At 33.5% G+C, this 27,735-nt stretch overlaps 1 protein-coding gene across 8 annotated transcripts in view; it reads right to left on the reverse strand.

Moving 5' to 3' along the window:
* LOC111043352 (protein quiver) overlaps nucleotides 1-27,735 on the reverse strand; it is a 45,091-nt gene that overhangs the window by 11,727 nt on the left and 5,629 nt on the right. The window contains exons 2-4 of one of the 8 annotated variants that reach the window (XM_022328270.2): nucleotides 17,902-18,000; nucleotides 8,955-9,005; nucleotides 3,232-3,276 (exon numbers count right to left, since the gene is read on the reverse strand). In XM_022328270.2, coding sequence (XP_022183962.1) covers nucleotides 3,232-3,276; nucleotides 8,955-9,005; nucleotides 17,902-17,926 — 121 coding nt within the window. In that variant the 5' untranslated portion in view covers nucleotides 17,927-18,000. Of the gene's footprint in view, nucleotides 1-3,231; nucleotides 3,277-7,628; nucleotides 8,883-8,954; nucleotides 9,006-9,241; nucleotides 9,294-12,605; nucleotides 12,628-14,048; nucleotides 14,126-17,901; nucleotides 18,001-27,735 lie in introns of those variants that run through there. The other 7 variants (XM_022328269.2, XM_022328275.2, XM_022328273.2 and 4 more) reach the window with 7 other exon arrangements.

Below are 27,735 nucleotides of genomic sequence, written 5' to 3' on the forward strand. Positions count from 1 at the left end.
CTAATTGATGAATGATTTGACAGATTTGTGACATTGGAGAAAGTAGATGAAATTCATTGAACAGCATATAATATTACGGATTCAAGCAAATAGCACTGCACTGCACTACTACTGAAGGTACAAATTGCAAAGACATTCTTCAAGATTAGCTAGTGACCATGCAAGTTATTAAATAATCAACATAAACAAAATAATAACAGTTGAATCAATAGTATATTTTTGTGATTGTGAGCATTCAATAGATGTTAATTCAAGGGTAAGGTAATAGAATGGATTGTTTGATAATTTATATTGATTGTTTCAAAGTAGTCAATTAGAGGAATTGAATCAAGAATTCATTAATGGTACATTTGAAGTCACAAATTCAACTGTCAATCGTATATCAAATCAAACATTATTATTATTATTAGGAAACACAAAAGACTGACCTGGTTTTGGTCGCATCCTGGAGAAACAATGCCTGTATTTCATTTGAAAAAAATAATTTATCATATCTATTAATATTTTACAGAGAAAAAAACAAAGAAATAGTTGAATGCTTAGGACTTATTTCTTATAATTTAACAAAAATAGTTATAATCATATTTTCCCACATCGAAAAACCAATAAGAGAATATTTGAATGATGAGAACTTATTTCTTATCATTTGATTAATAATAGTTGATCATATTAATTATTTCCCAGTTCGAAGTATCTCATGGAAGTCTTTCATCGCAGTATCTCGAGTAATGACCAATAACTTATTTATAAATGGAGGACCATGGAGGCGTATACGAGTTGATGGGTAAAATGAAGCATCATAAACTTTTAGAACCTATATTAATAAAATAATTGATTGAGTTTCCAACTATTTTGAAACAATATGAGTGAAATTATTATTATTGGGATAATCAGTGATGAAAGAAAATTAATAACAAAATGTAGAGCCTATCATATTAAATTTTTCCTCCAATTTCAATGAATATGCTATGTTTGAAGTGTCAAAATTAGAAGTTGTTTATTTTTCTAAATTCAATAATGCACTATAGAGTAGAAGTTTGAGAATTATCCAAAATCTAAGAGAGTTTTCCAATTTTAAACTTAGATACTCTTCAACAGCAGAAATTGTTACAAAACCTAGGCATTACAATAATACTAAACAATGTTTTAGGCTACCGTACTGAATTTTAATAAGAAATGAAGTTTCCACTATTTTACATAGAATCGTTTATAGATTACAGTGATTGAAATCGAGATAGAAATTTTACGCAGGCTCTAATTCAACATGCAATGCTATTAGCTGATATTAACTCCAATACTTTCAACTCCAATTCAATTACAATCTCATAATTGCTGTCATTTTTAAAAATGCGTAGCCACACTTATAAATTTATACTTTGAGGAAATCCTAGAATATATATAATGAATATAATTATGTCATTCTTTAATAGGATTTATGTTTTGATAAAACAGTTACCTAGTGCTTGAAACATCTATTCTACTGGAGTTGAAGAGCATCGTGACTTTTGTTTGCATTATACAGCTACTCAAAGGAGCCTAATTAACTATTATTTAGTATCTAACTATTGTACTGAACGCTGGCAATGAGAAAAAAGTATTCAAATAAGATCAAAGAATTGATTGATAGAAAAGCGTTTGGGACAATGTCTAGCAGAATAAATGTGAGATTTATATATAAAAAATGGATTGTACAGCGTGGCTAGTTTCTTCTATGTAAAAAATTGTGAAGTGAATTATTTGCCCGCTTGATTTTTAGATGCACTATTATTATGATCATTACAACTAAAGTCAACAAAAAGCATTCAATTCAAAGTGCTTTTATTAATTTTGCAGATGTGCATTGAAATTATATTCGCCTCTCTTTGGATAGGACTTTGGAGGAATAGATTAACCACATTTGCCCACAAGAATAAAGATTGTGGCAGTGGTAGCAACGTTACACTAAATTTGGTGAATCATCGTTTAAAAATACTAAGCTATATTGAACAAATATTATAGAAAATATTGAAGAAGAATAACTTGTATTTTCATGGATTCATCAGACGCTTAATTTTAATTGGCCGAAGAAAAACCAAGGGGAATAACATCCAAACATTTCTTTGAAATGGATATAGGCTACTCGAGTTATTTATGAATAAATTATTTGTTTTAAAACTTGGGATGTCTCAAAACCAATTAGCTTGGATACTTTTCTCTATAAGAGACGGTATTCGTAATATAAGTAATTGGCATTACATGTCTATAAAATTATTTAATGAACTTTCTCTAGAGGTGAGACTCATGGACATCAAACGTTTCAAATCTTACATAAAAGAAGCTCTTGTGGAAAAATACCTATATTCGGTTAATGAATTTTTTGTATAGACTTCATGAGTGTGAATGTTCTACTTTTTGACCACAGAAAAACTCACATACATTTAGGTATTACCTGTTTTATAATAGCTTTTGTTGTGTAATACCATTGTTATTATTATTATTATTTTTATTATAATTGTGTTGTGGTGCAGCTGTGCTGTAGTGATTGCTCATGGTTCCATTGTTGTTTTAGTTATGTGTGGATTGTAGTGTGTAATATAAGTTTTATCTGTGATAGTTGAGTTCTTCAACTCGTATTTTCATGTTTTAATTAATAATGATGATTGTTTCAACATATTGTATGTTTTATAGCAATAAACGATGATTTGATTTGATTTATAGAAAAACCTTAAATAAATACATTAATATTTATAAATAAACCCCCTATTTTTGTGATAGTTTTGCTCACAGAACGAAAAAATAGGGTACTGAAGCACCGTTACGCTACATTCCACCTCAAACAAATCGTTGTCCAAATCACTTGACTTATTCTGTAGGAAAACTTCTCAAAAAAACTATACCACTAACTTCGCTGGAAGCCCTCTATATTACGATTATCGTATTATCGATGCATATATATTTTCTACAACTTAAAAACTGCCTTGAGCCCTAGTTGTATTTCAATGGTATATAAAGCTTGGGGTATCCAGAGATCCACGACATTGATTGCATTTATTTTATCGAATCACGTTTGTAGGTAGTATGGTTTAACCTATCGCGTGTAGTAGAACCTACTCTGGGAACACTACTCATTCGTTGATCGTAGCAAAAAATGTCATGCTGAAGTGTGGATACCAGAAATAAGTCGAACTAGTTTTTAGTTACCGATTCAGAGTTCAGGCAGGTACTTAAGGTCGGTTATGTTAGAATACTCACTCTGGCACTCAGCATCGCTCAACGTGGCAGCCGCAAGTAAAATCACTGAAAATATGGAACACTCTACGATTATTGACAATTAGAGCAGACACACACGTCAGCCTTCACAATCTACACATTGACTCAATTCGTACTGCAGTTAGCAACTACACATCTTTCCAAGTAGCTTAAATCTTTTAGTTTTTCATGTTTAATAACAAATTGCGGTATTTCGCCTTTCGCGGGTGGATCGTGAAACAATTACAATGACACATGCAAACATTTTTTTATCCATTCTTCTACAACACCATCAGGGCTGCATTTAAAATATAGAGTGTTGTTACACTCCCAAATGACTATAGGGCATTCCATAGCTGAATAATTCAATAAATTATAAATGAAAAATAAATATTTTTGTCAAGACCTCAGACAATCATGCATAATTAATTACTTTCTGCTCAACGGTCTTTAGTTCTGAAATACACTATGTTATGATGAGACCAACAAGTATTTTATTGAGAGCTACTGAATAATACCATGGAGAAACGACAGCATAAGTAGATATCCCATGGTAAAGGGCGTTTATGTCGCAACTTTTACTGTTATCTCAAGCCGATAGTTCACGTAGTTCTTTCTCATGCAGCTGTGTGACGCTGGTAGTCTCTCAAATTGTGCCGTTCATACACTCTCACCCCAAAAAAACAGTAAAAATTGAAAATAATCGACAGTAATCGGCTTGAGATAACAGTAAAAGTTGCGACATAAACGCCCTAAACCATGAGATATCTACTTACGCTATTGTTTCTCTATGATAATACATAGTTTTGGCCATTGATGTCTTATATTCTTATGAACCTTGATGCACTTCCATTATATCAAAAAAACTGTTTTTGGTCAAAACCTCTTGGAAGCTTGTAATATCTTGTTCAGTTTTCCTCATATTTTTGTCAATTGGGAATGTTACAATACTCTATTGCCTGGTTTCTAGTATATTTAATCTAATAAAACATTAAACCTGTAGATTTAATGATCCATTAGATATGATAAGTGTTCTAGAAGCCAGGCATAATACTCATAGACCCGGTTTCTTTAGAACAGAATTTATTGAATCTAATGGACCATAGAATCTATAGGTTTAATGGTCCATTAAATTTGATAAGTGTCCTAGAAACCGGGCCATAATCTGATGATGTGCCAAAGGATGGAATGTTGCATAACACCATGTAATTGTTTCAGCCTATGACCGATACTTAAAAACATACTAACCATTTTAGAATCAACTGTTTCTGAAAGACTATCTCATGTTTCATTAATATTCATAATGGTTCATTGATTTCAAAATTATTGTTCCAAACAATATTGGGAGTGGGAAACTTTCAAGTTTCAATAAACATTGAAAAGAGGGTGGGAAATCAAATTCGATGACTTATAACGATTAACTAAACTTTGGATAGGTTTGGGTTCATCTTCATTACTTATCTCTTTTTGAAAAGAGAGAAAATATTCAAGTGAATTAGAATGGATGGTTTTCTCCTTTCTATTGAATGAAGGTTGGAAAATAGCATTCTTATTATCTGTCCATTTCAATTCATTTTCCAAATCAATGTAATAGGAAAATGGGGGTTGATAACTTTAAATGGTAAAGAGATCTTTCATTCGAACTCTTTTATATTAAATTTATTAGTTTCTTTTATTCCTGGATATCAACTGAAAGAAGTAATCATCATGTACCGGTACTCAGACAGATTTGGAGCAGAAGAAGTGTATGACTAGATGATTGTGTCATAGGCCTACCGTTGCGACAGAAGTGCATTGAAATTCATCATCTGTCTACAAGGCAAATTTGAGTTAAACTGTTCCAACGACCTCTGAGAAGGTTAAAATGAGGTACTGAGGAGGCCAAACATATGAGCACAGATTGAGCACAGTTTACTTCTGATATGAGCATAGAGCTGGTGATAATTTATTAAACTATGATGAGAGCTGATTTACCAGAAGATGCAACATTCCTCATCGGAATAGGTTAGACTACTCTTATTTTCTTATAAGGTTTGTATAAAACAGAGCCAGAATGATCAACCTGGTATCAATTTCAGATTGAAAGAGACTGCTACCAATTTATAAGGAAAACAAATAGCTGGTAATGGGGAGGCCAAACATATAAGCACAGATTGGGCACAGTTTACTTTTGATATGAGCTGATGATAAAAAAAATATTTGCCAGTGATGAGAGCTGATTTACCTGAAGGTGCAACTGTACAAGTTCACGTTTATGAAAAAAAAATTTTCATCCATTTCAGAATAGGTTACTCCTATTTTCTTTGTATAAAGGAGTGATACTGATTAATCAATATATTACTTGTAATATTTTTGGCCTAATAAACTAGTGAAATAGAATACAAGTAACACATAAACAAACCATTCACCTGATCTTGAGAATATCAAGGATAAGGGCAGGTATAGGCCTATTATATTATAATTTTTGTTGTGTTTCCTGCCCATTAAATGGGCTGCCGCACTGAGTGAGAGTGACCAACTGATATCCTTATAGTGGAGGAAATAAGAATCTAAAAAGACCATTCTAGTCTTAGCTTTACTTGCTGTCCTTTATACAAAATTGAAAAGGCTTTGAAGAATTTACTAATTAATTTGGAGGAAATTGCATTATCATTTTCAAAGCATAGAGTTGGGTAATTTTGCACAGTCATACTAGGTTGCCCCCTGTGGGTTGGGGGAGCTTTGATTCGATCATCGTACTCAAGAATGTGTTGAAAACCAGAATTCACCCACAGTATCCATGCTTGTCGTAGGAGGCGACTAAAATGTACCTCAAGGCAACTCCAGAAGATGCCTTGCCTTCAAACCCACGGGATCTGTCCCATCAGGGCAGTTTCGGAGGGGCAAAAAGAAAAACATAAGAGACCAGAGATGGTTGAAACTCCAGGCACAAATGTAGGTCAAAAGGTTAAGTGGAGGGTGGCCAGGTGCCCTAGAGGCAATTTGGTGACCCCTCCTTCAGCAGAAGGACCTATAAAGAAGCCAGGAGTGAAACTCACGTGGGTCACGCCCTCGTTCAGCGGAAGGACCTACAAAGAAGCCAGGAGTGGAACTCACATTAGTCACGAGTTTATGGGTGGAGAGACCAAAACTCACCACTGCTCAGAGAAGGGCGGTCATCCAGGCAAAACTTCTTGGGAGAGGTGAGGCTTCTGACCCTGCAGAGTTTTGGTGGGACAAAAAGAAAAACCCAAGAGATCAGAGATGGGTGAAACTCCAGGCACAAATGTGTGTCAAGAGGCTGAGTCGAGGGTAGCCAGGTGCCGGGCGCCCTCATGGCAGTTTGGCGTCTCCTCTCTCAGCGGAATGACTTACATAAAGACCAGGAGCGGAACTCACGATGGTCACGAGTTTTGGCTGGAGTGACCAAACCTTACCACTGCTCAAAGAAGGACGGCTATTTAGGCAAAACTTCTTGGGAGAGGTGAGGCTTCTGACCCTGCGAAGTTTCGGAGGGGCAAAAAGAGAAAACCCAAGAAACCAGAGATGGGTGAAACTCCAGGCACGAATGTGGGTCAAGAGGCTGAGTCAAGGGAGGACGGGCGCCCTAGAGGCAACTTGACCACCCCTTCCTCAGCGGTAGGACCTTCAATGTAGGCCAGGAGTGGAACTCACGTAGGTCACGAGGACTAATCAGTCTGAAGAGACTGCCAAGCATATCACACTGGATTGTAACAAGCAACCGGGTGATGAATGGGATGTTAGTATAGGGAAAACTCCTGGTTCTTGTAAAGAACACAGGTATTGGTTTGCCTAACTAACATACTACTTGGGAACACAATAAGCGTCGGTTGACGTGTGGGGTTTTTTGAACCTTTGGATCCTTGAATCCGTCCCTTCAAAAACAATAAACAATACTATGTTAGAGGATTTTTTTTAAATCACCTCCCATTTCAACTTTACTTTTGCTGAAATATATCATGGTGGACAGTTATAGGTATAGAGAAGCATGAGTATGTACATATAGGTTCAGGAGAGGAGGGTCGAATCAAAAAGGGTCTTTAGAAATATTCAAGATTTGAGAAGGAAAACCTCATCATTATTAATGTCTCTTAGGTTCCCAAGTAATAAAAGTTGTATTTTAAACTAATCTATTTATCTTCTTTCACACTAAAGAAAAAATTGATTTTTGCTACCACATCAAATGTTTATGCAAACTGAGAGTTAATTATTTATTAACAATATCCTGATTTTCAATGTAAAAAAATATATTTTTTGGGGTTAGTTTGAATCAAGTCGATATATTATTGTGGGCATGCATCAGACTTTAAGACACTATTCAATCTTGATACTATCTGATATTAAATATTATGGTAGGCCTATTTACTACTTTGTAAATAATTTTGATTTTCATCACTTACTTTATGCTGTAGCTGTCTGCGCAGTGCTCAATGCGCAGTGATCAAATGGTTGAGGAGCGTTCACCAAAGGAATCAGCATTTATGACTTAAGTATGCAGCCTGGTACAAAACACTCACACTCACACACGCACTCACACACTGTCAAAGCAGTACAGATTTGAAAGGAGGACAGAAGACAGTCTTAGCAAACGGCAAGCCGGTGAATAGAGTTCCTTTAGATGCATGAATGCAAGACGGAGGAAATGGAAACAGAGATGCAGGTAGAGAAGACACGGTTGAGAAGCGTCAATCAAGTGTATAGTGACAAAACTCGTGTTTCAGCTTGTGATAAGAATTGCAATGATAATGAAGAGATGGAAACTTGTGAGATATTTTCAAATCCAACCAGATGAAAAAAGAACTTGACTAGAACTGAAATTAATTGAATTTATTTCAGTAGAGTTATCGAGTGGAAGATGAGAAGACTTAATCTGACATAGATCTTTGGGGATGTTTCAATGGAGAAATAAGTAATTGAGAAGAAACCTAGCTTGAGAGTCATACCAAGAAGAATGAAGATGATGATGATAATTAGGATGGTGAATGATTAATTTGTAATTTTTTGCATTTCATGCAGTAAGTTATATAGAATTATAATTTGGTGTGGACAATAAAACACCCACTTGTGCTTGTGTTTCGTTTTTCAGCAGAAACGAATGTGATGAACTTATTGCAAACTATGAATGGTTTCATGTACATTATCCCCACTCAAATAAAAAGAGGTAAGATTATTCAAGAAGGAAAAATTTCAAGAATATATCATTATTTTTTGTCAAAAGTGATGCCCACATAAGCTCCAGGCTTGTTCTGGGTAAAGAAAAGTACGATGAATGACAGAGCCTATAGATTTAGGTGGGTTCCAAGCCACCGGAAAATAATATATATTTAGCGCGGTAGGCTCGAGTGGTCACGCTTACAAGAGAGGAGTAGAAGGCTCATGTCTTTTAACTTATCTGAATAATAAGATACCAACAGTGCCAACCACTTTCACAGGTATTCAATACAATATAATTAATCAGATATATAATAAATTAGATTTACAGATGATTTTAAATTTTGGAAAACAATTTTAACATTTGGAATCAATGTACCATTATTATCTTAGGTAAGTGCAATACAGTACAAATAGGTACTGTTGAAATTTTGTTTTACACAACGAACAACACAAACTAAAAAGATTTCAAGTTATTTGGAAAGAGAAATTTAGCAGACATTAATCTGGGGTTTTGTACAAGGTTATGATGATGATCTAGAAGTCGGCTGTCACAATAAATGTGCACTACTCACTAGGAAAACATAAGTCTCCCTCGGACAAAGATAGTGTTGCGAAGAGAAAAACTGAAACGAACCAAGAGAAAAACCAAAAATTAATAGATTTGTTTATGTACAGTTACTAGTGAAGATTTCTTTCAATTACACTTACTATTCAAATTGAGAACTATTATGTGCATTTTAGAAAAAAAATTGTTAGATCTTTCATATTGACACAGTATTCAAGAACGATATCTTAAACTAACCATATATTTCTCATCTAAGCTCTAAAACTCTTTCAAACTCTAATGTAAGACCCTTACCACATTTACGGAGATTTCTTGCTCTATTCTTCTTCATGTGAAAGAGTTTCAGTTATTCTGCAAAAGAGTGCTTTTCAGCATTAATTTATTATCTATGTTTAAAGATGCTTTCTGATCAGAGTGATTATTTGCCAATAATGTATTGAAGCTATGTTTGTTTATGAGTTATTCTACAGTTATTATATTCATTATTACCACAATATTATTAGGTAAACTTGAATTTTAAAAAACACTTTTGGAGTGAAATTGCACTTTGGTAGTGATTAGAGTAAATTCCTACAGTCTGATGATGACCAACAACAGGTCGAAACGATCGTCACTACCAATGTAAGTCCATTTTCACTCCAAAAGTATTTTTTAAAATTCAAGTTTAATTTTAATAGTGAAAAAGAGTATGGATATGCAACAGAGTAACTATTAGGTAGTTGTCTTATCACTGATGACCCACATTAATATGTCGGAATTTTCTCATGAAAACATTTTGTTTAACTATAATTTATGCTAAAAACTCATTCTTGAATAATTATTATGTTCCTCTCAATAAATTGAAAGAGAACTGAAAAAAACAATTCAATCAATTCATTTTCAACTTCCTCTATATCAAAATAAACCACAGTTTCTCAAATAAGATTTTTTCGCTGCTCTCGTGAATTTCTGATAATATATTTTAACATGATAAGATATTAGTATTGTGGAACATTTTGCAAAACCAAAATATAAAAAATATTCATGTTATTTTTGTCAATTTATTGATTTTTTAATAAAGTATCAAAATTCAAATGAATGATTTCTTATAAAAAACAGAAGATATGGGTTCAAATAATATTCCATTGTAAATAGCTTTGAGTCAATGCTTTTGAAAAATAATAAGTAGGTAAGAAACTATCTAATTTAAAATACAGTCAATTTCTTCCATTTATTTTGTAGATTAAAATTTCCATTTCTAATTTTAACTCTGATCTGAGTTTTAACTCTTGTTATAATTACAAAATGAATAATTTTATTCAATATTTTTGTTCTCACTGAATTATTTGAGTTATTTCTTCATCAATGATATTTGGAAGGAATAATAACGAACTTTTTGTAATAACATGAATAGTGTAAATAAAATTTTAAATTTAAAATAGTATTCTCTATGGTTGAAAGTTTTTATTTTACTCTACAATAGATGGAAATTCACATGAAGCACTATAAAATATCCATGTTATTATTATAATTTTTAAATTTGTTAACGCATTTATTTCTTTTTGGAAATATATATTAGGTATTTACCTACATTTCACTTTACTTTTACTTAAATAATATCCTATACAAATAGATAAATATAAAGTAAATTGATATACACAGATATAATTATAGCATAAACACAAATAGTAGAACAATTTCAATAGATTCACAAATATTATAAGCACTTCATATGATTTAATACTTTGAATTATATTTTCTAGATATCTCTATTAACTTCAAGTATGGTATCTTTGAATTATATACCAGTAATACTAGTTGAATTTTAGGAAATTAAACATTCATATTCTAGTACTCGATTGAGTGTTACTAAAGATCAACATTTTTCTCAATACAGAATTTCTGATAATAATATTTTTCTGTGGATACAACAAACTTTGCATTGTAATAAGAGGTTCTGGAGTTGAAAAACGGAATCTCACAGATTAAAGAATCTACTTCACAGTAACTGAGAGGTTACCATACCAATTCAAAAGTTTCACAATCGTGAGAACTATTTTGAAAATAAATCATTATTATAGACATAACTTTCCAATAGAACTACACTATGAATTTATTTATGAGAGAATTTGAACGAATTCATTATCAAACCAAACTCCTTTATCAGTTAAAATGCCTTGTTGATTAGAAGTGCTTAAAATATTTATATCAAACATTTTTCACCAACAATACAATTTTCTCACAATACAAAAGGTTTCATGCAACCATGCATGTGCTCCAACACACAGAGTTATGCAATGATGTGATAAACATAATATTTGTAAACCAAAATGTCAGAAACCAATAACATACAGTGATTTCATTCACAGGTTTTCTGCACAGGTCATCAGTCTTTAGTAGGTACCAGAGACTAATGAATAAGCAGATTTATCATTCAACATTCAACAATCAAAATAACATCAATGAATGATCAGTCAAGAGTACTAGAAGGTCTAGAACTATTTATATTATATGTATTGTATTTATATTATATTTCCTATTTCTATCTTTTTTAAATTCTATTTCTATGCAAAATTTACTATTTTAAAAGCATAGAAACTAATATTTAAGGAAGAAGAAGAAATAATTTATTTTGATTGTTTATATTTATTTGACAACAAATTTTGCTATTGAGAGAGTTCTTCTAATAACAGTTTACCATATATTTATCTCAATTGGTTCAAAGTATTAACTACTGTAGATTTATCATCTACTGTACGGATTTGAAAATTAAGATTAAAAAAAAACTTGTAATGAGGATCAATTTATTATTTTGATAATGTTGATTTTAATATTTTAACATAATCTATTTTTCTATACCCTACTATATCAGGCATATTTTTATTTGTACTGGTAGATATTTAGATTTTTCAGCTTGTAAAATCAAAACCTATACTTCTAAATGTCTCTATTTTGTCTTATTCGATCAAATATTTATTGAACACTGTACTATTTTTCATTATTAGAGTTTAGCCTTCCTCAAGGCTTGATTTTATGCCCTTGTGGTTTATTCTAAACATGAATACCATTATTATTAGGTCTATATCGGTGTTTTAGTTCAGGCTTTGTCCGTTTTTTCATGTGATTTTGAATTAATTTTTAATTTGAGCATTATATTCAGTTATATAAGATATTATCCAATAAACTGTTGCTCTCACCTCATGAGAGCACAATTATTATTAATATGCTCTCACCTAATAAGAGCACATTTTATCAAAATTTTTGGAGAGAAATAGTACAGGCTCAGCCTAGTTTTTCCTCCAATGTCATAATTGTATTATGGTTACAGTATTTTATACAATAAATGAATGAATTATTGAGTTTCTCCATTGCAGTAAGAATAATTAGGTCATCATTTTCGTTATCATTTTTGTATATGTTTAGTAATTATTTATTGTTATGATCAAGTATAATTTGCCTAATATATTTAAATAATTAATAATTATTTATTTTTTCTATTTGAGTTTGAGTCCAAACGTGTTACAAGAAGATAGTAGATACCAAGAGTATTTCTAAATAGAACAATATGTTCTCAAGAGTTGACATTCTGACAGCACGCAACATTTAACACTGAAAGCACCACTCCATATTTAGCTAAACATCGAGTCTATATATTTTTGCAAAAATCAAAAATACTAACCTATCATCTTCTGTTGCTAAAAGCTGTTTGAAAATGTTTCATCTAAAATAAAATAATCAATAAATATGTTTCAAATTGATTTGATGAGACTGTGTATAATCTTACAATGGCTATAAAATTTGATATGAAAGCCTGTAGCATTACAAGTTGTATATGTAATAATCTTTGACATTAAAATAATTTTATTGCAATGAAATAGCAAATCACACTATCAAGCAGGTAGGGTACCTATTATTGGAACTAGTCATTGAAAAGACTATAATTATTCAAGTGAACTTAGAAAATCAGAGCTCGAGATGTTCAAGTTTGAGAGGAAAATTTTGTGTTTTCACAATAAAAGAAATACTATTATGAAGGTAGATGAGACTTTAAAATTGAAAGTAATTACTTTATTATATAGAATATAAAAGTTGATGGAAATATCGAAAAATTAATTCCAGATAAAATAATGGACTGGACAGCACAGAAAAATAAAATATTACATTATTTCAATTCTTTAGTTTGAATCCCTGGTCTGATGGTAACTTTACAATTGAACATTTGATTTATTTTGATCATTAAACTTTTATCAGCAATGTTCAACTTTTATATTCTCAGGATTTCAGGGATGCGATATTATTAAGAAATTTATAATATACAGAGCTTCGAGAGAGACGAGCTCTGTGCTTCACATTTTCTGTACTATATAAAGGAAATTTACTTTCGAGAGAACAATGAATGATATTTTTAACACAAGCAATGACACTCATACACATCAGTTGGGAATGTTTGGAATCAATATACAGATTACAGGCAATCAATAACAAAAAAATATAAGTAACAATAAGCATAGATCACAAACAGCATATTATTATATTATAATATCAACGATTCAAATACCGCCACAGTATATGAACTGAGAAGTCATTCTGATTTTAATTTTTCAATCTGAAATAATCTAACAGTCGTGATAGCTTTTGTAACGTTTTGTTTTGTTCAAGTATTTTCTATGTGTATCAGTACTCATCTGTTATATTAGTATTTTTTTAAATCAAATCACAACTTTGAATGTTACTGTTAATATTAACATTTACAAAAAAACAAACAAAGAGTAAAAACTTGGTTGATAAAAGCAGGAAATCTAGAAGTAGGGTGATTTTCCACTTCAGAGTCAATATTTCCATATAAATATGAATAAAAATAAAAATCTCAGTACCCTTTTTGAAATATTTTATCACAACATGTTTCAATCACTTGGAAATAGCATAAATGTCCGAAACATGTTGTGATAAAATATTTCAAAAAGGGTACTGCGATTTTTATTTTTCTTTATATTAATATTACAAGTAGCCCTATACAGAAAAGAGATCAATATTTCCAATATTACTTAGGAATGGTATTAAACAAAGTTCTGATTCATTAATGCAAAGGGACCAAAAATTTGGGTAAGATTCAATAAATTACCATGAACTATTATCTTCTCTAACAGATCCATGACAGCCAAGTATTAGCGGGCCTAAGTACAATACACAACTACTTGATACTTCTGTATCTTTGTTAGGCTACTATTGTTTATGATGGCAATGGGAAGTTCTAAAAATAAATTTTGCCCGGATCCAGGATAAATATTTCATTTGATATGATTGATATTTACTTAGCCGCTTTAGTATTGGCCCAACACTTATCTGATTCACATCAGGCTGTCAGCATTGGTTGAATGGAAAGCATAGATTTTATATGAAAGTAATGCTGACTGTTTGAATTGAATCTCACTATAGATGGAATAGAAATTTCCTACACAAGTTGTAGGAGAATTCAATCATGAAATAAATGTGACAAAATACAAATATAAGAAATGAGGGTAAACGTGTATACGTTATGATTTAAGGATCCATTAATTTTGAACGATCATACAAACTGTTGAAAAAACAAAAGGTACCGTAAATGATTCAATGTGCTGGAAGGGATTAATGAAATCGATAAATAATATTTATTAATAGTCTTAACTTCCAGAAGTTTTCAGGTTCAGCTTCCACTCATCATATGTGTTATTTTTTTATACTGTAATGGAAAATATTAAAATTTCAAATAAATGTGATGAGTTAGAAAATGTACATTGCTTTTCTTTCTGCAAAACAAAGCTACCCTTTTTAATTGTAATACAGATCCTGTTTCAGAGTATGAGCATTGGTAGCATGCCCTGTCAGTGATATGAATTATTAAAAACTTGCAAATTGTAAAATTTGTGATTGCTTCACCATGCATTCCAATCAGAATTAAGCTTTCATGCAAAAAGACTTCTCTTATCATATAAAATGGATGATCTACTTGACTATTTGAAGGATTTTTGAAAAATTATATTGAAGAATTCTTATTCAGAAGCTAATTTGAATCTATTTAGTTACCACGACTCCAATTGTGTGAACATTGTTCACCATTTTCCAATAGATTCAAAAATTTCAGATGTAATGTGTGAGTGTATTAAGTTATCAAATTGTGAATTACTTTAGTCAAACAAAGATTTATTATCGGTTAGTGAATATTTAGACAGAGATTTTCTCAAACCTCCTTTATGCATTACATTTTATTCACTTTTCATAAGAAGATTTTCATACAATTTATTATGAGCAACGTCTTTTCGAAGTAAATTTTAATACTGGAATTTATGAAATATTATTACCAAAATTCAATGTTAAATTTGAATGTAATGTAATTTGTGAACGTTATATGTAATTTGGCATTATTAGCGCACATTACTATATGTAAATAAAGCTTGAGTGATAACATTTTTTGTGAATTTATGATCCTATTATGAAATATAAAAACTTATTTGCTTGGTGATTATAGGTGGTAGATAGGCCAACAGTTTAGGGTAGGTAGAATGTCATGAAGAAAATATGTATAGGCAGTATTGAGGACTCTAATGAGCCTATTACATAATATTGAGTGTGGTATTTATAACAGTTTGAGGCTTGGAACGAATAGAATATTGAAATGTTGAAATGTCACGTTACTGTTGTCACTACATTTGACCCAAAATAAAACGTAATATTAATGATGTAGGCCTATCATTGTAGAAATATTCTCCATCAGAAATTTACTTCAATTAAAACTGTGAATGTTAGTTTTTAAAAATTTGATGTATTATGTACACTGTGTGATGAATATGACATCTTATCAAACCACAAACTGGAATATACTGTTACAGTATCATGAGTTTTATCGGGCAAGCTTGTAATGAGACTGAAAATTCGATTATTGAATAATTCCTTGCAGTGATAATTGTATGACAAGCCTGAACACGATTTCATAACTTCAAGAACAGAGCTTATCAATATTTTTGCAGCAGACAATATATATGTTATCAATATTCTATAGAAATTTGAGTAAGCACTTCACATCACTACCCAATTTCACTTGAAAATACACAAAATAGAATAGTTTCACTACAGTATTTATAAGCTTGTATGTAGTTGTTTGAGTGACTGAAATCAACTATTTTATTCCAAAGTTGGGTTATGGGTTGAGAGATAAGTTTATGCAAGCCGTAGTGGAGGGAGCTATTTTTACATTCAGATCTATACCGAGTCCAAAAATAGTTTCCTCAAAAAGAGAGATTCACACATTTATGGCTGGGTGTGCTCTAAACTTGTGTTTACAATATTCTGCTCAATCACTAAGTGATTGAAATGCAATTTAGTACACTTCAACGATTCAATTTATAATTTAATGACAAATTATTAAATCAATTGAAACAAATATGTGGCTTCAGCGAAACTTTCAGCACTTTTTAAAGCATTTCAAAGCATTCTCATTCAAATTTCATCAGAATCAATTTCAAACTGGTTTTTTTAATTTCAGTTGATATAGCTTACTATCATCTTGTGTTGTAGTAGAGGATATGTTGTGGTGAATAAAACGACTCAAGATTGTTTTAACTATTTATTTGAAATGAGTAATTGTGACAATTTCGAGTCGTTTCATTTGATCATTATCAACTAGGCCTATATTCATTTGTGATGCTTCTGAATGTAATGTTGTTTTCTAATTTAGAAAAAGTTATTGAATGTGGGATGCATAAAAAAATTGATCAGTTCTTGATTCAATTGATTTAAATGATGAAGTATCCCTTTTCTGAACTCTTACAATATCATTCAAATTTATTTTCATATTATTATGAACTGTTTGAAAAAATATAAAATATTAATATTTGAATGTAATTAGATAACGTTGCACTGCTGGTTTTTTGGAAATTTGAATGTGAATATTGTGTTTATTCAATTTTAAATTTACCTTGAAGCAATTGATGAGCTGAAATTGAAATGGTTTATAGGCTGAGAATTTTTCTAGTCATTTTCAAGCTGTAAATGAAAAATGTGTTATTTTTTAAAATGTAACTATTTTTGTATTTTCAAAACTATGATGTTTTAAACCATCTCCTGTTTTCTTTATAAATGTACTTCAAAGAATTAGGCCCGGTTGCACAAAAGCCTGTTAAATTTTAATCATGATTAAGTTAAATGCCAAGAAAACCGAAGAAAGGCTTTTCTGAAATGAAGACTTATCTGATTGGTTCTTGTGGTATTTAATCAAGGTTCAAGTTTAACAGGCTTTTGTGCAACCGTACGATGTATATTATCCAAACAGTTCATAGTCATAGTGAATTGTAGAATTTGAAATCATTTATTCAAAAAATATCAATATTTCATTTAAAATAATGTTTTTTCCCCAACAGCCAAATTCTTCCAAGTGTATCGAAACAAACTGTAGAGTACGGTAATTGAGAATATATTATAAATACTTCTGTAATGACTCTTATAATACTTTGCATGTAGTGTAGATTAATGTTGATGATTTGTCATGTTGAGTACATCAATTAATTTTGTAAACATTTTGATTGTTCAAAAAAATTATAGAACGATACTTGAATCTTGTGACATAAGTACAAGAGTGAATTCTTTTGAAATTATTCACTAATCATGAGACATCTTGATAGTCAACAAGATTTCAAGCTCATGTGAACAAAATAAAGCACAGTAAAATGCCTCGATAGTCATTGACTTTTCAATTTGAAAAAAAACTATGAACATGACATTATTTTGTTTTGATGGTGGCTTTTATGAACTATGGTGCAGTAAATTTAACCCACCTCATACATGCAATGATTATTGTGAAGGAGTTTCATAGTTTACTAATAACCTTCATTTCAAGACAAACATTCAGAAACCTCAACTGACAAATGCTCAATGATTAACATTAATAGACTTTAAAAAAAAAATTGGAAAGATTTATGAATTATTATGGAGTTTGACATTACCTGGGACCGGTACTAGCCACCGCATTCTAATAGTTGGAACAGTTAAGATCCAACTCTTTCCACCTTCTAGTCAGTTCATTGGTTTCCTTTCATAGATAGCTGAAAAAAATCAACACAAAACATTCCAAATTCAATCATGGTATCACTTTTATTTCTGTAGCAAATGGCACAAAATATTGGCTCAAAAAGAGCCTGGGAATATCTGTTTAAAATGCATGAAGTATTGATGAAATGTCAACTTTAATTCCTTGTTACTGGAGAACAAGAATAAAAAGACGAATGCAATCTAATGTGCAAAAATGTCAATTTGATTCGAGAACACAGTTATCGTTTGATAGAATCCTATATTTCTAAACAGCATACTGAATACACAGATTATCCCAGGGGGGGGGGTGGGGGTGGCGCTAGCATTTAAAAAAGTAGACTATTAAATTTAATTCATCAAAGAAAATTATAAAAATTATCATTTCAATAGGAAGAAACGTGTTCATTATGGCATGAAGGAGAAAGAATATGTAGAATAGAAATTATGAAATTTTTGTGACATATAGGTGCTCAAAGGGCGTATTACCCCAAAAAATCAATTATCGTTCCAACCAAATCAAGAACACTACGGCACTCTACGGCACCATAAAGAAAAGATAGCATTATCTTCTAATGCTATTTTTTCTCTATTTCTTAATATATTGAGTATGTCACTTGTTCTTGAAGTGTTTGTGAGTTCAATGAATTTCTATTATTATCCATCAATTCACTCTATCCACACTATCACTCTATGACTGTACTCTACCAAACATTGTTCATTCTCTCCTTCTCTCATTCTCTTCATAGGCCCCAACTATACGGGCGTCTTAGACGCGCTGAATTTATTTCACGCGTCTTGAGAATGCATGACGTCTTATGGGCCTGTATAGTCTGCCCATCTGCCCAATTGGACGAGCGAATTCAGCGCGGTTTAAGACACCCGTATAAATGGGGCCATGGAGAGATAGAGACTTTAAATTCTCCTATATCTCGAGAATTATATTCTTCATAGTTTATACAGTGTGAAATTCCTTGTAGAGTATACTGAGTTTGTTGTATTGGACTGTGAATTATAGTGTAGGCGTACTGTGTATAGGTACGGTAACCAGGTAGAACTAGTTCGAGGGATATTTAAGCCCATGGGAAAAATGGATCTAGGGGGTTTCTTCACCATGAAATTTTTGAGAATCCTCAAAATTAATTCATAATGAGATGAACGAACGAGTTCTATCAACTTCAATGATCGAATAATAATTTAGATTAATAAGAGGGTGATCATAGCACAGGTTTGCTTACCTGGAAGGTAAGGTGGGTAAAGTGTAGGCTAAGTGGGAGGAAAAAGGTAGGTAGGCTCACCAATTCTGTTTTCCCCCTAGATTTCGAAACGATTGACCGAATGACTCAAAAATAAAGCTTCAGTAGAAGTTTTGCTTCCACGTTTTAATTTTTCAGTCTTATTGTAAAATGTAAAGCTGATGAGATTTGGGGCATCAAGGCTTGTGCCAACACAGGCATTGCCAGACGCTATTGTGACAAGCATATAGCTATCCTGTCAGATTGTCAGACAGTCCTCATGCTCTTGACTCCAATGAAATCAAGTCTAAATTGATGTGGGAGTGCCACAAAACACTCAGCAGGCTTGCAACACACAACTCTGTGCATCTTGGTTGGGTACCTGGCCATGTAGGCATAGGAGGTAACGAGCGTGCAGAAGTGCTTGCTAAGCGGGGTTCTAGTATGCCATTCCTTGGCCCAGAGCCGGGCTGTGGCATAAGTAAAACAACTGCCTTCCACAAAATAAATGAATGGTCTAGGGACTTACACCACCAGCAATGGCAGGGTCACCCTGGTCAAGCACATGGCAAAAGACTGCTGGCAGACGCAAGTCCTCGCTTCACCAGGTGGCTGGTGAGTCTGGGTAGAGGTCAGGTCAAGCAGGTGATTGCCCTGATAACTGGACATGGCCACTTCAGGAAACATCTCCACACAATTGGACTCAGAAACGAAAGCCAGATGTGTAGGCTTTGTAATCAATCTGAAGAGACTGCTAAGCATATCATACTAGATTGCGAAAGTCTTGGAGCTAGAAGAAGGGCTCTTTTTGGCTGTAAGCAACCAGGTGAGGAATGGGATGTTGGTATAGGGAAGAAACTCCTGGACCTTGTAAAGGACACGGGAGTTGGTTTGCCTAACTAACATACTTCTGGGAAACACAATATAAGCTTGGGTTGACGTCGAACCTTTGGATCTTTGAATCCATCCCTTCAAAAGATAAACATAAACATAAAGCTGATGAAATCTGATCAATCATTTTTTTTTTCTCAAAAAATTATACCTATGTGAAAAAATATCAATATAAATATATAATTGAAGATAATTATTACCGGTACTCTTAAATGAAAAAAATAACACTCACGTTTTTATTGTGGTGACATGTTTCATGCTGGCTGAGTATGCAAAACTATTTTAAAGCCCAAATAAGAAACTGACTGCATGCTTCAACTTTCAAAACCCAAACAGAAACTGAATACGGATACCTACTGAAGTTTTTTTTAAGGTTATGTATGAGGGTAGGCACTTGGTAAGGGTTCTTGGTGAAGAGGGTAACGCGGTAAATGTGAGGAGTATTTAAATGAGTTTGTCGAATAATGTGTTCCAGGTAAAATTAACTCAATTCCGTCATCGAGGATAATATTGTTTGGCTGTATGTTAGCACAACGGTGACTCCGTCATCCCTGGCCTATGGGTTCATGGTCAGGTGAAGGTTTTGCATACGGTATTTTCAAGCCCAAAAAACTAACTGCATGTTTCAACTTTCAAAACCCAAACAGAAACTGAAGTTTTTTTGAGGTTATGTATGAGGGTAGACAATATTATTGGTAAGGGTTGTGGTGGAGAGGGTAACGCGGTAAATGTGAGGAATATTTAAATAAGTTTGTCAAATAATGTTTTCGAGGTAAAAGTTAATTAATTTGGTCATTGAGGATCTATTTTTTGGCTGTTGTCTTGGCTGTGTGTTAGCACTACAGTGACTCCGTCCCTGGGAGTATAGCCTGGCCTATGGATTTATGATCAGGTGAAGGTTCCAGACTATGGGAGGATTGATTACAGTATCTGGACTATCCGTCTCTGTGAGTAGCTGGGCCGGGAGAGCCTCTGGCGGAGTTTCAAGGTTTTCCAATGGGGGTCCAGACTATGGGAATGAAGGGTGCCCCTGTCTCTTGTATTAGCAGGCATGTGAAATTAACCAAGCATGGATCTCTGTCTCTGAAATGTGGAAGTAGCATCATAGCATGTCTACATCCACCATCGGAGGGGAATGTCTGGGTGTCACCCTGTCAACTGGTCGATCCGTTTGGATTTCACCTCTAAAATCGACTGACACCGACAAATTGTCACCTCTCTATGCCTTCCTGTGTATTTTGTACTTTGCATGGCGACGGCAAAAAACCGTCAGGCAAAAACCGGCTCGTGTGTGGCCTATTACAGTATTATTATCATTATTATTATTATTATTATTATTATTACCTATTATTATTATTATTATTATTATTATTTTTTATTATTATTATTTTGAAGGGACGGATTCAAGGATCCAATGGTTCAAAGAACCCCACACGTCAACCGACGCTTATTGCGTTCCCAAGTAGTACCTATGTTAGTTAGGCAAACCAATACCTGTGTCCTTTACAAGAACCAGGAGTTTTACCCTATGCTAACATCCCATTTATCACCTGGTTGCTTGTCGCAATCCAGTGTAATATGCTTGACAGTCTCTTCAGACTGATTAGTCCCCGTGACCTATGTGAGTTCCACTCCTGGCCTTCTTAGAAGGTCCTTCCGCTGAGAAAGGGGTCGCCAAGTTGCCTCTGGTGGCGCCTGGCCACCCTTGACTCAGCCTCTTGACCCACATTTGTGCCTGGAGTTTCACCCATCTCTGGTCTCTTGGGTTTTTCTTTTTCTCCTCCGATACTTTGCAGGGTCAAAAGCCTCACCTCTCCCAAGAAGTTTTGCCTGAATGGCCACACTTCTTTGAGCAGTGGTGAGGTTGGGTCTCTCCACCCACAAACTCGTGACCTACGTAAGTTCCACTACTTTTGAAGTTTTGTGGCCTTTTTGTAGTTCCTTCCGATGAGAGAGGGGACGCCAAACTGCCTCTCGGGCGCCTGGTCACCCTCGACTCAGCATCTTGACCCACACTTATGCCTGGAATTTCACCCATCTCTGGTCTCTTGGGTTTTTCTTTTTGCCCCTCCGAAACTGCCCTGATGGGGCAGATCCCGTGGGTTTGAAAGCAAGGCAACTTCTGGAGTTGCCTTTGTGTCCCTTTAAGTCGCCTCCTTCGACAAGCAGGGTTTCTGTGGGTGAATTCTGGTTTTCAACACATTCTTGAGTACGATGTTCGACTCAAAGCTCCCCCAACCCACAGTGGGCTAGTGTGGACCTAAGGAGGTGACATCCAGACAGGGTGACTTGATGACACGAACGAGCAGGTGACACTCTGTCGTGCACGTTAACGACAGTAAGTCATCTATTATTTCAGAAGGTGACGTGGTGACCACTTGACGCAATATCGCTTAAGCGAGCAAGGTGATATACTCAGTCGTGCACAACAATGACAGGATGTCACCTAATTACAAATAGATCACTAATAGATTACTAAATCACTAATAGATTCCAGTAGGAAGCATGCAGAAGAGTTGACAAGACTAATGTCTTCATTCAATCTCATTTATTCATTCATTGTCCCTATCTCCTAATGTCTTCCAGACCGTTTCATAATACTTTGTTTACTGTCCTATAGTGAGGTCCACGTTATAATGGCAGTAGAGAAATATAGCAGAACAACGTTGCCGATCCTCTATCTTTTCAATGCCTTCTATACAGCTATATGTAGCTGATACAGGTTTATTGATGTAATAGCAACTGTTCATTCTCATTTAAAATAATCAACTATATTTTATAAAGCAAGAAATTAGATTTTTCAATGATTTCATAATGAATTTTCATAATTAAGATTAAATATTTTGTTAATTGAATATTAATGCTACATTGTTAAAAGACGATCTGGCAACAGATCAAAGTGAGAAAGAGACAGCGCTATCCGCTTTGTTGAATGATAGACAAGGATATCAATACATACCATTGCTCGCTAATCAAACACTGCCATTATAACGTGGACCTCACAATAGTAAAAGTACGCAACTTCTTGATTTTTCCATATCCATGGAAAGTGTACATCAATAATCAATGTTCAGGCCTTTTCGTATCATACACTTGGTAAATAAAAAGCACTTCATTCCATGGGCTACTTTTTAAATTAATAAAACAATATAAAACAATCTTGAAGCAACCTTTATTTTTAAAAACGTTAAAATAGTTTAACAACTAGTTTCGGCGGTGATCACACCATCGTCAAGTTATAAAAGTAAAAAAAAAAATTTTATTTTATAATCTGACGATGGTTTGATCACCGAAACTAGTTGTTAAACTATTTTAACGTTTTTTAAAAATGAAGGGTGCTTTAAGATATTTTATATTGTTTTATTAACTTGGTAAATAAAATTGAGAATATTCTCTTCGAACATTATAGTTCTTCTTTGCTGAGGGTAATGCCAACATGTACACTAGGCTTGTGCGTGAGTAATGAAGTGGATGATAATGAGAAATGAATGGGCCTACAGTTTTAGGTGGGTTCCCGTACCACCTGGAAGCGTTACCTGGAACTCATTAATTATATTCAGAGGAGTTGGCTCAAGCGGTCACCCTTCCATGTTACATACTGAGAATGTTACATACTATCCTCACTGAGTAGTGGGCGCAGGCGCATGATTCTTAGCTTATCTAAGCGATAGCTTATCAGCGCGACCACTGAGTCAAACCGATTAATATTATAAATATAATATTGAAGATATAATGATTCTACCAAATTTCATCATCGCGTACCCTTACCCAGCATCATGTGTATAATAGTACGTGGCCCCTATGCAAAAGTTCGCACTGTCTACTCTCACCCCAAAACAAGTAAATACTATACAGAGTGTTTCAGAAGTAGTGTCAAACATTCTGGGGTATTGTTCCTGGATGATAGGAGACTACAAATGTCGTATTTTGTCGTATTTTTGTCCAAAACTCAGCGGTTATCCTTATAGCTGCCTTTTGTTTTTTTCACTTGGGAGTTTTTATCTCAAGAACGAAATGTTCTATTGATCTGAAATTTGGCATGAATATTTTTATGCTATGAAGACTCAACTTTAAAAAATGAAATAAAAACTTTTCGATGTGAATTTTCAAAATGGCGGCCATTTTAAAATTTTTGATTGCAAATTTCACGAAACCCGTTCACTTTACAAAAAAATTACAAGAGACAAAAAAGTTAACAAATGTTATCAAGATTTCAAGAATACCTCATTTTTTAAGATTAGTCAGGGGAAATTATTTTCCAACAGCATGCATGATCATGAACAAACATGATCACCTGAAAAACATTGTAAAATCAGCTGGATGGCCATATGGAGCCATACCGCGAGTTTCAAAGCTTCATCTTAAATACAATTGGAATTAAAAGTTAATGTAATATTGATGTTTAAAAATTGTGGAAGTGGTCATGCATGCAATACGAAAATAATATATTCCTCTGTTATTTCCGACCACTCTTAAATAAATAAATAAATGAAGTACCGGTATCCTTGAAATCTTGATAAAATTTGCTAACTTTTTTCCTCTTGTAAATTTTCTGTAAAGTGAACGGTTTTCGTGAAATTTGCAATCAAAAATTTGAAATGGCCGCCATTTTGAAAATTCACATCGAAAAGTTTTTATTTTATTTTTTAAAGTTGAGTCTTCATAGCATAAATATTCATGCCAAATTTCAGATCAATACAACATTTCGTTCTTGAGATAAAAATTCCTTAGTGAAAAAAACCAAAATGGCAGCTATAAGGATAACCGCTGAGTTTTGGACACTTAAAATACAACATTTGTAGTCTTCTATCATACAGGAACAATACCCTAGAATGTTCGACACTACTTCTGAAACACTCTGTATAGGAGTAAATAACTGAATCAGTAGATTTAATTGAACAACGCTACATTTCAGTGGAGAGTAAAATTTATTATACAGCAAGTAGTACCCGTACCTGACTACATTCACATATACCTAAAGCCTACTCTTCAATTCTAGTGAAATACAACAAAATTTCTCTTGAAATTATTAGTAGTTATGTGAACAGTAGACCTCGCGCAGTTATAAACTACAGCCTCCTCTAATACAGTACTGTCCATCAGAGTAAATTCTGTCGTGTCGGCGAGCTATCGGTGTGAAAACGGCCAAGGACTGATTGGGTTGGCATATCGACAATGCTATACTCCGTACAAAATTACTTTCGACCTGGAGGTATATGCGGCGCAGAGAAATGGAGGGAGATCAGCCAATTACAGTGATGGATAGAGTCATAGGTAGAAACGCAGTTGCCAATTTGTCCATTGGACACAGTGCTTTCAGAGAGGAAACATCGTAAGTTTAACATGAGCGCTTGAATACTGATAAATAATATAAATAAATAATTTATTTTTGTCAAAGAACAATTACAAAATTGCATTAGACAATGTCAGAGAATTTAAAAGAAACATTACATTAAAATTTGGGTGGAGACCCACTCAATACAAATTTATACCATCTAGGTAACTCATAAATAACAAATGTAATCTTATACACATACTAGTATAATATACAGTATTATAAGACAAACATTAATTGAAGGAGTTCTCATAAAATTCAGTCAAACTTTAAAATGGGTTGTCACTTAGGAATTTGTTTATTGCCTTTCTGAAACTAGGATAAGGTAGATCTCTGACATATGATGGCAAATGATTGAAAATTCTTATTCCCACATTAAAATGGCTTCTCAAAGTCCTTGATAGCCTTACTTGAGAAATATGTACATTTCTATAGCTTCTCGTATTATGATTGTGCACATTAATATTACAATCAAGGTTTCTTTCCTTCAATTTTATATACAAAAGTAACGTATATATACACAAACAAATGACAGTCATGACTCTAGTTTTGACAAATAGCGGTTTGCAGTGAGCTCTCACGAGTTAGTCACTATTCTTATCGCTTTTTTTGCAGAACCAAAACTTCAGACACCCGTGAACAATTTCCCCACAGAATAACAATGTAACTCAAGTGGGAATGAAACAAAGCATAATACACATAGTTGAATGGAACATGATATTTTAGAGTCTTCAACAAACTTGCTGCACAGTAAATCAATATGATCACTCCAAGTCAGATGGTAATCTATTTGTACTCCTAATAATTTGATTTTTTACAGAATTGTTTGACAATTCATGTCTATTATTCAATGTGAATATTGTATTTTGCGTCTTGGATTCATTGAGGAGGAAACCATTTGCTTTGAATCATGAATTATCCTTGTCTATTGTTTGATTAGCAACTCTGTTGAGATTTTGAAAATCTCTGTCAATAGTAAGGAAAGAATTACCATCAGCATCATCATCACTGATTAGAAATTAGTGAACGCTGGCTGGTTCAGAACGGTAACATAACATCGCCGCCGTTGTACCCCTACCGCTGTATGCCTTCTCTGCTGCGCATGTCCCTCCCAAGTCAAAAGTAATTTTGTACGGAGTATAATCATCTGTTCTGGAGTGCTGGTCAACCCGAGTTGAATGGAGAGAAAGGTCGAGAGAAAATACTATGTTACTTTGCGTTATTTTGTAAAGTTTGTTATACATGCAATTAATAATAATCCACTGAACAGACGATTGATCATGAATAGATTCTATAGTATGATTTTCACAGTAATATTGAACTATGGAGGAAATTCCTTTTCCTTTTATATTGTCGACGCGCAATAATTAGAAAAATAACACCTACAGTATTTCATGAACATTTATTGCCGCGTTTCGCCGTACATGCGGAACAAATATACATACATAGATAAAACATACAAACATGGATATAAATGCAAAACCGTCGACATGAATCTTAAGATGCGTACAGATGTACGCGCCTCCAACACGCTCCGCGCACGCTCCGCAATCGCTCCGATCATGAACGTTACGGGAGATGCTAGCTCTTCTCGCGTTCCACTCTTGATCCCCGGTTGATCATCAATGGATCTGCTCGAGTGACGTTCCGCAGAGTGAAAGTCTGTACGCACCTTTAGACCTCACTTCACTCAGTAAATTATTATATTAAATGGCGAACAAAGTATTTAAGAAATAACTTAGCCTACACTCGATAGTACAGAGGCGAAAAGTTAAAAACCCTCGCCTGAACACAAACTTGAATAGCTTGGATTTGAAAAGTTTTGAAGTAAAATTTCTAACGACGATCAGTCAATTAATTCCCTTTGAAAACTTTTCTAGTCCAATATTTCGCTTAAAGGGTTGATTCACTGGTGCGTAGGAAGTAAACGAGGAGGGAAAAACCTCGTAAGAGCAGTGGATTTATTTTGAGGGTATTTTTTTCTTATTATAAGAAAAAAATACCCTCAAAATAAAATTATGAAAAATCAATATCGTGAAATTCTGCAACCAATATTTAAAAGGGATCGGATTAGTTTATATAAGCAAAGTTAGTAATTGGAATCTAAATAATAATATAATCGAAATAGCACTGCTAATTCACTCATCCATTCATTGATGAAAAAACTAGATATTTACTACACCAAATGCGTTCAAATTTGGCAGGTTTGATCAGGTGACCTTCTAGAAACGCATTACGAACGGTTTTGGAAAAAAAATACGCCCAAAATCTGTGTTTCCTGCGTTCTCTTA

This window comes from Nilaparvata lugens, chromosome X (genome assembly GCF_014356525.2).
Source record: "Nilaparvata lugens isolate BPH chromosome X, ASM1435652v1, whole genome shotgun sequence".
Taxonomy (NCBI): Eukaryota; Metazoa; Arthropoda; class Insecta; order Hemiptera; family Delphacidae; genus Nilaparvata; species Nilaparvata lugens.